The sequence below is a fragment of the Hyperolius riggenbachi genome, chromosome 6 (assembly GCF_040937935.1).
Source record: "Hyperolius riggenbachi isolate aHypRig1 chromosome 6, aHypRig1.pri, whole genome shotgun sequence".
Lineage (NCBI taxonomy): Eukaryota > Metazoa > Chordata > Amphibia > Anura > Hyperoliidae > Hyperolius > Hyperolius riggenbachi.
Window position 1 is genome coordinate 255,368,332 of NC_090651.1, and position 14,389 is coordinate 255,382,720.

Genomic DNA, 14,389 nt, shown 5'->3' on the forward strand with positions numbered 1-14,389 from the left:
ATCACCAGCCTGCAGGCTACATAAATATAAAAGAAAATGCCCGTCATCAGAGCATTTGTGGATATGGGGGGGGGGAGGGTTACTTTTGACATCCTTGAGCTCACAGTGTGCCTTGGCCACCCCCTCATGTCTGTGGATGGTCCTACACAGAACTTTTGTACCCATTTGTTGATCATAAAGATGAAATCCAAGTTTAATGCACTTAGCTCAACCTTTTTTTTTACAGATTGGTCAGCAAACACATGGTGAACCAGATCTCCTAGGAGTGTGTATGGGGCTAAAAAAAGACCTCTTACTAAAAACTGTATGTAAAACAGAAATGTACCTTCTTAAAACAGAAGGTGTTCGTGATTATTCAGGTTGAAATGAGTATATCCTCTCCCACTATATTGTAAGCCTTCGGCAGGGTCCTCCTCCTTGTGTCTCCTACCTGTTCACGCACCTTCATTACAGTCCACCCATCCTATGGATATGAGTGAAATCTTGGGTGAACTTGACTTTCCTAATCTCCATGCTCCCATCCAGTGACTGACTAAGCATTACCTGGTACTCATAATGTGCTGTGTGATCTGGTTTGCATGTATTCCTGTATTGTCTTATTGCTGTATGTCACTCCTAAATATTGTCTGTAACCTTAACTAATGACCAGTGCTGTGTGTATGTTGGCGCTTTATAAGTACAATAAATAAAAATAATAAATATATTAGGTGTCCCACAATGCATCACTGCTGAATTTGCAAATAGTCCTTATGTTGTCCCTGAAAGCCAACACACCTCCAGATCCACTGGAATAAAGTGAGTTGTCAGCTTCTCCGTGATGAATTGTGGGACACCTTATATGCTCACTCCAACCTGAATAATCACAAATACCTTCTGTTTTAAGAAGGCAAATTTCTGTTTTAACAGGGGTGAACAGTAATGATCTGGAGTAAAAAAAAAAAACAGAAAAGTTATGTGTTTTTCTTAATAGCTACACTGTGTTGCATTCATTTGTAGGGTCAATGAAAACCTCTTCAGGTTCGCATCTCTACTTCAAAGCACAGAACTGGTAAACATAGCCAGTTCATTTCTATTTTTCAGACAAGGTATCAGTTCTTGCTATTCATTATGTGTCCAGTAGGGAGCAGTCTTTCCCATTTCACTGCATTTTAGTTGACATGTGACATCTGTGGTGTTAGAAGTTTCTTCCTTTGTGTATAATGTTATTGTTTGCTGATATTACCAAATGTTCGATGGCGGAGACCTTGTGTTACTTATATCAATGAAGCGTACCGTCTTTGGAAAAATAAATTATTTTTGAATATGTATTCATGCAGACTTGTTATGCTAATAGTAGATTCCATTTATACTACTGTAACAAGAAAACAATTTTATGGATGGTCAATGAGATGCAATTAACTAAGTTGATGTAAATGCAGCAGCTTTATTTTAGCTGCATAAAGAATTTGATTAGTCCATTTTCAAACGACATGCATTTGCATAAAATTACCATAAAATATGCATCACCTTGGAATTATTTTCAGCTCATTGACCATCCATAGTCAGAATCCGAATCGTTTTATTTCGCCAAATACAGCAAGAGCTATACTCGGAATTATTTGTGGTACACATGGCATAGACATAGTATGGAAGACAAGACACACAACACAACAATCATAGCAAGCACAATTTAAGCTACTACAGTAAAGGTGTAGGTCTGACCTTTACAGGTGACAGACCCGGGTCTGCAGGAACAGTCCAAATGATAATACTAATGATGATGATGATGTTGGCGGCCCCCCGTACAGACCCAGGGCAGTGAGAACGAGGGTGGGCAACGGTGAGAACTGACTGGGATACCCCGCTAGGTCCTGCCAGTAGGCGGGCCTGACAGGGGGAGGTTGGAGTTCAGCAGCCGAACCGCTTGGGGGAAGAAGGTGTTCTTCCGTCTTGTGGTTTTGCATGGTATAGTCCTGTAGCGGCGGCCCAGTGGGAGGAGCTTGAAATAGCAACTGCCTGGGTGAGAGGGGTCACGGGAGATCACAGTGGCCCTCTTAATCATCCTCGCGGAGTGGAGGAGATCAAGAGGTGGAAGAGGAGACCCGATGATTCTCTTTGCGTCGGTTATGACTCTGCAGTTTGTATATATCGCTGGCTGTTGCGCCCATGTACCAGACAATGACAGAGGAGCAGAGGATGGATTCTATAGTGGCAGTATAGAAGCTGGTCCGCAGCACCCTGGGCATGCCGAATCTCTTCAGTTGGCGCAGGAAGAACAACCTCTGCTGAGATTTTTTTTTTGAATTTTGGAGGTGTTCTGCCCCCACTTCAGGTTGTTAGTGAGAGTCGTGCCGAGGAACCGCACAGATGTCACCCTAGAGACTTCCGTACCCTCAATGAGGACAGGAGGGAGGGTGGAGTATTTCTCCTGAAGTCTACGACTAGTTCAACAGTCTTTGCAGCATTGAGTACAAGGTTATTGTCTCTGCACCAGTTGCAGATTCTCTCGACTTCGCTGCGGTACTCGTGCTCTCCGTTGCTGCCAATTAGGCCTATGATAGTGGTGTCGTCTGCAAACTTGATGACTTTCACAGAGTCCGCGGATGATATACAATTGTTGGTATAGAGGGAGAACAATAGTGGTGACAGTACACAGCCTTGTGGAGCCCCTGTGTTGGTGGTTCTATTGCTGGAGTAGCAGTTGCCGACCTTCACCTGTTGCGTTCTATTTGTCAGGAAGTCCCTGATCCATGCTCGAAGGGTGGGATCTACTCCGATCTGCGTCAGATTAGAGAGCAGGATGTCTGGGCAGATCGTGTTGAACGCTGAGCTAAAATCCAGGAACAGGATCCTGGCATATGAGGCAGGGTTGTCTAGGTGCTCAGTGATGTATGCCAGGCGGCTGGCATTGATGGCGTCTTCCACGGATCTGTTTGCCCTATAAGTGAATTGGAGCTGGTCGTGGTGGGCGTCCGTGTACCTCTTCAGGTGGGCAAGGACCAGCCTCTCAAGGAGCTTCATAATGTTGGAAGTTAGGGCCACTGGTCGGAAGTTGTTGTGCTCAGTGCTGCCGGGTTTTTTAAGACCGGTACAATTGCGGACCGCTTGAAACAGGAGGGGACTGAACCATCTGATAATAGTCGCTCGAATAAGGAGGTGAGCACAGGGGCTAACTGATCGGCACAGGTTCTCAGGCAGATCGACGACATACCATCCGGGCCAGAAGATTTCCTGGGATTCAGCTTACGGAGGTGCCGGAGTACCTCTAGTTCATGGACAGCAACAGGAGCCAGGGCGCCGAGTTCACCCGAGGGGGGGTCCCCTTTGCCGTGGCTGTATGGTCCCCGTGCTGGTTTGGTTGTTGCTCGAACCTGCAGTAGAACGAACAATGAAATGTGTGAAATAATTTCTCTAAAACCCCATACACACACTCAACAGCGGTCTTTTAGGCTCTCACAACTTTTCTTGTGAAACACCTAAAAAAATCTCTTGCTATTGTTCAAGCAGCTGATAAGACTGTTAAGAAGTCAATCCAAATGTTGCATTGACTTCTTATTAGTCTTATCAGTTGCTTGAACAATAGCAAGAGTTTTTTTTTTTAGGTGTTTCACAAGAAAAGTTGTGAGAACCTAAAAGACCGCTGTTGAGTGTGTGTATGGGGCTTAACCACTTCAGGACTCAGCCTTTACCCCCCCCCCCCCCCCCCTTAAGGACCAGCGCTGATTTCTAAGATCTGTGCTGGGTGGGCTCTACAGCCCCCAGCACAGATCAAATATGATTTATAAGGGTGTTATACTTTAAAGGGAAGGTCTGAGGCGATTAAAAAGCAAAAATCTACTTACCTGGGGCCTCCTCCAGCCCCTGTCAGCCATCCTGTGCCCTCGCCGCAGCTCCGGTGGCTCCCGGTCCCCTCCCGTGCAGATGGCGACCTTTCCAAGTCGCCATCTACTTGCGCTTCAGCATGCGGCTCACGGAGTCGCACTGACATCATCCAGACTGCACAGTACAGTCCGGATGACGTCAGCGTAATTCCGTCAGCCAACGCTGAAGTTCGGCATTTTGTACCGGAAGAGACCCACGGGCCACCGGCGGGGAGCAGAGCTGCAGCGAGTGCACAGGACAGCTGCAAGGGCTGGAGGAAGCCCTAGGTAAGTAGTTTTTTGCTTTTTAATCACCACGGACGTTCCCTTTAAGGCCCACTTCACGATTTTCCCAAGGACCGGCAATTTATTTGAATGATGAGCGGTCATCTAAGTGATCTTGCGACAGGAGTACAGGCACTCAATCACGTGAACGCCACTTAGCGTAGCACAATAACGCTCCCTGATGACTCCCGCGCAAAGTACCTCGATCGCTTGAAGTCTTGTTCATGCCCATCATGTAACATGCATATCCCCAGGCTGGAAGACAGATCAGGGGAGCGCTTGTCGTCAGGGAAACGTCGCTGGATCCATCTCCCTGCATCGCGAGGAGAGTACATAGCTTAAAGAGACACTGAAGCGAAAAAAAAATATATGATATAGTGAATTGGTTGTGTACTATGAACAATTACTAGAAGATTAGCAGCAAAGAAAATATTCTCATATTTTTATTTTCAGGTATATAGTGTTTTTTCTAACATTGCATCACTCTATAATATGTGCAGATTACACAACACTCAGCATTCAAAATGAGTCTTTCAGAGCAGTCTGTGAACTAATGACCTCTCCTCTGCCAGAGGAAAAGTAAATAGTCCAGGAACAGTTGAGATAATAAAAGTCAGATAACAGCCCTCTCCACGACTTTGAAAGTCGTAGAGATAATGGCTTTTTTGTATAGAGATAACAACTGGAGTTTCTTAACTCTTCCTGTACTGGAAACAATTAGACTGATGTATCTGATCGTAATGTTTTATTTCTTAGCTGTACTACACATACAAATCATATCATAGTTTTTTTTTCGCTTCAGTGTCTCTTTAACCCGTATCCAATGCCAAGTTCCTCCACCATATTTATATGGTGTCTGTCTTCCATGCCAGGATTCTCCAGGATGGCATAGATGGCATCCCTCAGCTCCTCACAGAGCATGCTCCACAGGAGCAAACTTTACCCTGGGTGCGGGTCAGTGCCACAGCACTGGCATAAAAGATGGGTTTATTCAAAGCCTGGCTAGACCATCACTCAGTGCTGATGCTCCTAACGACTGCAGTGTGTCTCCATGCTGTTTCTTGGTCATTTAGCCTGGTTAGTCTGTTCTTCCAGTCCTCTCTGGAGTTTGTCAGTTAATCCTGTCAGTTCTGTCTGGTCAGATTATCCTGCTAGTCCTGTTCACTGTTTGTCATTCTGGTCCTTACTCATACAACCTTTAATCTTTCACTTTCTTTTCCTTCTTCAGTAGTCAGTTTCGTAGCTTCTATACTGCCATTTCCATACTGCAGGGTTCGACCTCCTGTTGTCCTGGCTTCTGGGGCGGGATGCCTAGGGCTGGCGCTTCTATAGAGGCAAAGGGGGCAATTACCCCAGAGCTCTAGAGTTTGTGAAGGCCCTCCAAGGTGCCCCTCCAGCTATGGTGATCTATGACAGTGGGGGTGCTGTGTGTGTTTATTTTGGATAGGAAAAGGAGGTGAATAATGGGGACCCCCAAAATGCTTTTTAAGGGACATATGATGGACAGCCAATGATATGGTGTGATGGGGAGGGGGAAGATTGGATCGGGTCTGGCAACCGGCTCACGGGACCTGGGGGTGATTTGGTTGGAAGGGGGCGTCCCCCAAAGTTACTTATGCCCCAGGATACCATTGTAGCTATAACCAGCCCTGGAGAAGCCCCACGGACCATGACCTGATGGTCACTAGCTGCAAAGTCCATTGAACCTTACAGGACACGTGAAGATCAGTGGTTAGACTTTTTTTTTCACATGGATAGTTAGCCCTGCGGTTACTAGATCCCAGTCTGCTGAGGATCTACTGATATTTTGCCATTATTTGATTTTGGCTTACTGCAACTGAATGGCCATGTTTGTCTAATTCCAACTATACTTTGTGTCAGTGTTTTACACAAGAAGCAGTTAGTGGTATATGGATGTTGCATGTAGCTGCTGACACGGTGGATGCTCTGCCAGTCCCACTGTCCACAAATGCTCAGTGAGTAGTTGGCAAGCAGTGACAAAACCGTTCCCCAGCTATCCCTAAATCTATTTACAGCACTATTGTCCAACTTTGCAGACGTGGAGGATAATGTCTCTCGCCTTTAAAAATAAATAAGTGGTCAAAGACACATAGCCAGATAGGTCAATAAGTTAAGTAAAGTTCCAATGCCCCCAGTAGGTTTAAAGCGTTTTACACCTTTCTAATGCTTCCTCCATAATGTCTCACAACTTTCTAGTTTCCCAGTGCCCTCCTTTGTATTTTGCACCTTTTGCATGCCCTTTCTGCAAGGATGTTTCATGATCAGTTTAGAAATACTTGTAATGATAGGATAATATAATTGAAGGAGATAAGATCAACAAATATTTAATTGGCATCTTGCACATGAGCGTATCAAATACCAGTTGATTTGTGGGGTGTAAACTGCTGCAGACAATTTATTCCTGGTGAAGGGCGGATATATGTCTTCATTGGATTGATAATGTGCTCTAGCTGAATGTTCGTGTAAAGTCTTTGGAATGACTGCTTAATGATAGTACTATGTACATATTTATATACAGTATGTTCCAAATATAGACTCACGTCTCAAGTGCCATCTCCTCGTCTCACTTGGGACATCTCTTCCTCTGCTACATTTATTTTGCCATTAGCACTCACTGCATACTTTATTAATGAGGCAGCAATTATCTTTTTTAGTATGTCAAACTTATTTAAAGATTGGTGTCAAGTGTTCACTTTTAACAGGAGTAAATAGCCCCAGCCAACATGCAGCACATATTTCACATTGCATTGTTAACGAATGGCTTACTTTCTCCTGGAACCTTTTCATTCAGTGTTTGAAGACAGTGATGCATCCATAATCATTAACTGTTATTAGTAGAAATAGTGTCACATACTATGCAAATAGCCTATAACCAGGTGCTGGCTGAAATTAGTAGGATCACTGTTCACTGTTCCATGTTTGCACCAGTGAGGGCCATATCCTACCTAGCCCACAGTACAAGGTAGGATGAGTGACATTTTGGCCATGGCTGCTTTCAGAAGGCATTACGCAGGAGGCGGGGAAATGGCACCCTGTGCTTTAACTTTACCCACGAGATGCCGTGGAAGAGGTTTAGTGCCAGCCTGGGCCATGCCCCTCTCCAAAAAAAGTTGTCAAGAAGGTTGCTGCACATTTCCCCTTTAAAAACCTCATGAAACTATTGAAATCAAATCTTTTGAAACATGTATTTTATTAAACTAGTATTAACATATATTACTTGGACAACTGCCCATGAGGAGGGTATCCTGATGTTGTTATCTAGCCTCATATAGTTTAGTCACAGTGAACATCCAAACTGTTACATGTAACTTTGCTGAGACCATGCCATGGTATTAAAGTACAATTTGGGACTTCTGCCAGATGCAAAATGTTTATTTTCTAGTCCTTTGATCAAGGCTGGATTTACCATTCAGAAGCCTGTAGGCACAGGTGTTCTGGCACCCTAAACTCTGCCTCATAAGACAACCACACCTCTAAGTAAAAATATTCTAAACCCTAATCCCTGTGTCATGTCACTAACAGGCCTAAGGATCTTAAACTTAATCATTGTCTCATGTCACTAAGGATGATATGAGACAATGATTAGCATGTAAGATCCTAAGGATAGTGACACGAAGCAGCGAGCAAAGTTCAGAATATTTTTTTCAAGGACTAGGGTGCAAGCTCCCGAGGTCAGTGTTATGTGGCAGGAGAGAGAGAGTGTGTGTGTGTTGGGGGGGCTGATCATCAAATCCAGCAGGTGCCGGCAGGCCTCCTTCTTCTAGGCGCTAATCCCCGATATAGCACCCAATTCCTCCATCTAACTAAGGGAAGCTTGTAGTTTTAGTCTTGAGCATAAAAAGTCAATTGGCCTGGAAGAGCATAGTGATGTTATAGTCAGAGCCCATGTAACTGCTGCTCACATCTGTACAGTAGCGAATGGAATGCTGCAGCAGTGCAGATTTTTGAGCTCTGTGATATTTTAGAGCAATTTTGGCTGAGCAGCAGGGTGGGGGGTGATCGGCATTGGGGGGAGCGAAGCGGGGGGACATGAGCGCAGCTCTCTGCATCCGGAGGGTTGAGGAGGGGGTCATTTAGGGAGGAGAGCTGCCTCTGCCACATAAGACAGCTGTAAGCATGAGCCTACAGTGCCTTATCGTAAATCCAGACCTGCCTTTAATAACTGTGTAGTGAACATAAGGGGCACCAAGTGCTCAATGCTGGGAATGAGTGTCCAGATTTCTCAGCATGTTATACTATTTCCTCTGCACATCTCTGAGCTAGACTCTCTTCTTGTTCCATAGTTCTAGTCATATACACAGGAAAATACAATACTAGAGTATTGATTATTTTGACATGTGTAGTTGAACATAAAGTAGGAGTGCATGCTGATATAATAGGAGTGCAATTAAATGATATAATATTTATAAAACAGACCTAAAGTTAAGGGTTCAGTAAATTCATTTACTTGTTTGTTTTTCCCTAGATGTTGATGACAAATGTAATGTTTTTGTTGCTTACTTTTCATTTCACTTTTTATCTAGATAAACACTTGGACGCCGATTGCAAACATGCTGAGTCGCCGCAGCAGCGCTGGAGTGGCTGTACTGGAGGGAATGCTGTATGTAGCAGGAGGGAATGATGGCACAAGCTGTCTCAACTCTGTGGAGAGATATAACCCAAAGGCAAACACATGGGAGAGTGTGGCGCCAATGAACATCAGGAGGTAATATGGGCTGGAGGACGCGAAGGAGAGAAAAATAACACTAATGTTCTTTGCATTAGCCGTATAGTAGTGTGTGCCATGTCAACATTAGGCACCAAATGTTGTTTGTGGTAAAATAACAAACCTTTATCAATAACTGCAAGGGAAGATGGATTGATCTCTTGAAGATTACTGATCATCTTAATCCATCTCCACCCTTTAATATCACATCAAAGGGAAGAGTGTCATGGCTCACATCTTCTCTATATGTACATAAGATGATGCTGCCCCATCAGATAACATCCAGCTGGGAGACTAGTGATCCCTGCAACCTCCTGCTGGATAGATTCAAAAGACTGTGTAATGATCAGTAATCCTTCTATGCTGGTCAGCTACATTCTGGTAGTTCTTACATGTATAACCCCCCCCCATATGGGATACATGTAAAAACAGCGCTGGCAAATATTTGGAATCGGGTAAAGCCAATAAACGGCTCACCCTGCTGCTGCTGTTCTGCTTCACCCCCATGTGCTCCATAGATAAGATACCTGTGTGAAAATCAACCCTGAGAACTGCATATAGTCATTCATTCTGTGACTGAGATTTCATAGCAGTGACTCCCAAGCCAAGCTGAACACACACTTTTTCCCCTCACCAGATACCAATCTTTCCATAAGCCAATATTTAAAGCTATCCTTAATGTACACCTGAATATAGGGTACAGAAAACTAGAATATTAGGGTTGCAATAACAGTTTCTGTTATTTGGCCTTACCCCTTTCCTGCACATCAGAATCAGAACAGAATCGTTTATTTCGCCAAGTACAACGGGGGATGTACCCGGAATTGTTTTTGGCTCATACAGGGTCGGTGATGGTACAACACATACATGCGATCCTACAACATACAATCAGGTACAGTAAGTACAAAGTAAGCATTACCTATATATACATACAGCACATAACTATAGTGAAGGACGCGCGGGGAAGTCTGGAATGCTATGTGAGGGGAGCAGCCTGCCGACTACCGACGGCGCTCGCACAGCTCCGTAGCAATTCCAGATGCCCTGCAGTGTGTCCTGGAAAGGAGTGGATAGAGAAAGAGAGAGAGAGAGAGAGAGAGGATAGCTAAGAGAGTAAAAGGAAGAAAGAGAGAGAGAGATAAAATAATGCAAGAGGAGACAGAGGCAGAGAGTCCCATTAGGGCTGCAGGTTGAAGCACCAGGGTACAGTCCGATAACCCGTCCGAGACCATGTGCTCCCAGACGAACTGAGGGTATCCCTGAGGGGGAGACCGCGCTTAAGCAAAAGCTCTTGTTGCTGTCCAGTCTGATGTTGGCAGGGCCAGAGGGGGCCCCGTGCTCCTTGGAGCAGAAAGTACACCGTATGGAGATCCAGGCCTGCTGTGTAGGCTGGTCTGAGTGGCCTAGTTGTGGAGAACACAGGGTACTCCAGGGCTGTACTGTGCTGCTGGTGACTGCAGGGCTCGGTGGTGGGGAGCAGGGCCTGGCTTGTGTGGAGCAGGAGGGTGATCGGGGTGAGCGGAGGCGCACATACCCCAAAGTGGTGGAGCAACCGCGGCCCTGATTTTCAGTGGTCATGAGGGAGCAGGGGAGAGCGGTGGTACACATACCCCTCGTCGATGGAGCTGCCTGCCTTTGTCTGTGATGGCATCTCCGGGCAGCGGCGGTGTAGTGGCTCCGGGCAGCGGCGTGTGGATCAGGCAGCTTCCGGGTCTCGGATCGTGGCAGGGGAGCCGCATGTCCGGCGACTTTTTACCCTGGCAGCGGAGTTGTAGCTGGCTGCAGCAGTGTGGGATACGCAGTCTCTGGGTCGGAGCGGCTGCATTTCTGGACGGGCGTCTGGTTGCCCCGGCAGCAGAGCTGTGATCCACATGGAATCCACCGCGGGTCTCTGTCCCTCCCATCGTGGCCATCTGGAAGCGATGTGACAGCCATAGAGATGGCTCCTCTTGTGCGGTGAGTGGGGCTGGTTTGCGGAGAGTCAGGCAGTGATGGAGGTGCCGTGAGCACGAGGGTCCGAACAGCTGATCAGCTGTCGGCAAACAGCCCGCATCTGAACCTGGCGCCCCGGGACAGCAGAGGTCTCAGTGTGTCTCCGCATGCCTTCTCCTGTGTCCCCGCATCCTCCCCTGCAGATCAGGGGGGACTAGGGAGAGAAGGGAGATAGAAAAGAGGAGAAGAGGCCGGAGCCCTGTGGCCGTGGCTACCGGTGCGGCGCCATCTTGGTATATTACATGACCATACTTCATTGGTGGAGAGCCTGGAAGATGTGTATGGGACATGTCTGAGCTTGTACTACCTCAGCGCTCTGGTGAGGAGAGGCCCTGCTCACAGCTGGCTGATTTTAGTAGTCAGACAGTGGGAGAACTAATATAACCTACTGTTTGGTTTTTTGTTTTTTTTCAGGACTTTAAGCCTGCTTCAAATCCCAAAACCTTCAACCTAACCTTTATAATTTTATTGATTACATACTTATGCTTAATATTTTTCCTGCCCTTAAACACTGTTTTTAAATGAAGACTAATACCAACTTTAACCTGAAATAATTGCTAATAATAATTAAGAATAATTTCTAAAACCTCATCTACACGGTACAATTTCCCATCGGATCGACCGGTGATCTGATAAGAAATTGCATCGTGGGTAGACATCCAAATTGTTTCTGACCAAAAATCTATTGCAAAATCTATTTCAATCCGATTGGAACGGTTGGAAATGATCTAATAGATCCGTCGATCTGATAGAAAATTGTACTGTGTAGATGAGGCTTTACACTATGTCTGCCGACCACTGACCAGTACCTCTGGGCAAACCTAAGGCTCCCTGCACACTGCAAATCCGTTTTCCGATTCCGATTCCGTTTCCGATTTTCCTTGAATACATTCAACAGAAAAACGGATCAAAAAACGCAGCATGCAGTTAAGATTAAAGGGAAGGTCCAAGCAAAAAAAAAAAATGAGATTCACTTACCTGGGGCTTCTACTAGCCCCATGCAGCCTTCCTGTGCCCTCGTAGTCACTCACTGCTGCTCCAGTCCCCCGCTGGGAGCTTTCTGACCTCGGAGGTCAGGGCCGAATTGCGTACATTTTTACACATTCCCGCTAGTGCAGGAACATTAACGCATACATTTTTACGGGTTAGTGGTGCAACGCGTAAATTTTTGTTCCTGCACTAGCTGGAATGCGTAAAAATGTATGCAATGTGGCCCTGACCTCCGAGGTCAGAAAGCTGCCAGCGGGGGACTGGAGCAGCAGTGAGTGACTACAAGGGCACAGGATGGCTACATGGGGCTGGTAGAAGCCCCAGGTAAGTAAAACTCATTTATTTTTTTTGCTTGAACCTTCCCTTTAAAAATCTGAATCGGAATCGGATGTAAAAACAGATTAAAAAGCGGAATCGGAATCTGAAATGCATGCAGTGTGCAAGAGGCCTAATGCTGACCCTAATATTAAGAATATTCCTCACCTGACCCAAAAGTACACTTACCAATCAGCTACAGAGAAATTAATCAGTCCCTCTACTGCTTGACTGAGATATACAGTGTATATGCTTGACTGAGACTGTTTTCCCAAAACCAGGTTACTTAAAGCTGTTGTGTTCTGTACGTTGTACTGAAAAGGGCCAAAAAGTCTGCAGCAACTTAGTGCCAGCTGGAATAAATGGCTTTGTAATTGTAAGTCTATATCATGCTATAACCATGAGCTCTGTATGCATAGTTGACCAACATAGAAAGTGTTGTGGAGTCAAGTCAAGTACCGTAATTATTCCTCTGGTTCAAAATAAGGGTGCTGTAAAAAATGATGCAGAAATGGCCAGCATTTCTGTATTGATTGATTTTACAGGTTAAAATGTGTTTGAGTTCCACATGATGAAAAGAACCTTAATGTCTTACTGCGGAAATGCCATTGTAGAGGTTATTAAATGTTTCACAAGCATTCTCCCTTTGTTTAGTGCTTAAGTCCCATTCTCAGATCACATCCCATAACTAAAGTCTTAAAAAAATGAAAGCAAGTGTCTTTAGAGGGTCACAAAAACCATGACTCCTCAGACAAGTCCAGGATGTGACATTGTGTCTGTTGTTAAAATGTATGTGGTAAAGTTATATAGAAGTATGTATGTATAGGTACTTCTGGGCTGAGCCTTCTGATTGGAGGGCACCTTATATAATCTCTGTTAGCCTAATACTGCTTCCTTACATAAACACCAGGCTGTGGTTAGGCATATGTGTTTGTTTCTATAGCCATATATTCCAGAGCAGAGAGTTGGTAATCTACCGTATCCTATTGTGGATATGTGGAATAGTGCGGGGAGAAGGTTGGTTACCAGGATTATCTTATTGGTTTATTGGTAGGACCTGCAGCAAAATAGTGGCTGGATATCAGAGACTGTACACAATTTTCTACTCAGGTAGCACATAGACCAGTATGTCCTTACACAATGTATCTATGCCTATACCAGATTTATGGTCTTAACCTATAGTTCTTCTGAGATATCACTGGTAAAGAAAAAATATATCTATTCAGCAGGAGAACAATTGATATATTTTTTTTTCACTGAAGAATGTGCCAGGTTGGTCTAGATTAACTTATATACATGACTGTTTCTCGATGCTGCCAGTTGTAGTGCAGGATAAGCAACAACACAACCTGTTGTGAACACAGGCCTTTGCAATATTTCAAGTCTCTACTCTTATATTGCTATAGCAGAACAGACTCAGGGCCTTTTTCCACTACACAGCTAAATTGCAATTCACTAGTGATTTTTAAATCGCTAGGGTTGCTACTTTATCATTGAAATCATGAGTATTTTCCACTATAGTGATTCGATTTGCAAAGTCTTCATTTGCTCTCTGCTTCAGCATCCCAAAGAGACTGTCTGTTCTGAGCAGTGAGCTCAGGAAGGCGGGGAGAAAGCCTATGTGGTGGTTTACTCCCAAATTTAGTTAGATTTCTCCCTCAGGGCTCTTTCACATTAGGGCAGATTTTCTGCGTTTCAACGCAAAGGATAAAGTTTGCGTTACCCAAGGTGAAATGAAAGTCCATAGACTTTCATTTTAGCTTTCACATATAACGCAGCCTTTTTGTGCGTTGCGTTACACTGCACCCAGGCGCAGTTTTTCGGCCAACGCTAGCTTTATGCGTTACCATGTTAGTCAATGTAAAATGCACACTATGCGCGTTTTTAATCCGTTAACGCAGGCAATCAGTCCCAGAATGCAACAGAGGAACAATGTAGAAAGTTGAAAACTAAAAGAAAAAAAAATTACCTGCGTTTTCCTATGTCCTGTAACGCATTGAAAACGGATTAAAAACGCACACTCACTGCAGTGCAACGCATATCAAAACGCATTAAAAAGCATACAACAAAACGTATGCTTTAAGCGTTCTCCAACGCAAGCTCTGATGTGAAAGAGCCCTCAGAGGGAGGAGGACCGTTGACGTGATGCGGTTCTGATCAAACATGCCAGGAGAGGGGAGGTAGGCTGCAGCAGCTCTAATCACATGACTTATATTATGAACCTCAAAACAAGTTTTTACTA

General features: G+C 44.9%; 1 protein-coding gene across 3 annotated transcripts in view; it reads left to right on the plus strand.

Annotated features, from left to right (window-relative positions):
• The window catches only part of KLHL17 (kelch like family member 17), a 116,182-nt gene that overhangs the window by 89,272 nt on the left and 12,521 nt on the right, over positions 1-14,389 (plus strand). For all 3 annotated transcript variants that reach the window (XM_068240720.1, XM_068240721.1, XM_068240722.1), the window contains exon 11: positions 8,669-8,850. In XM_068240720.1, coding sequence (XP_068096821.1) covers positions 8,669-8,850 — 182 coding nt within the window. The remainder of the gene's footprint in view (positions 1-8,668; positions 8,851-14,389) is intronic.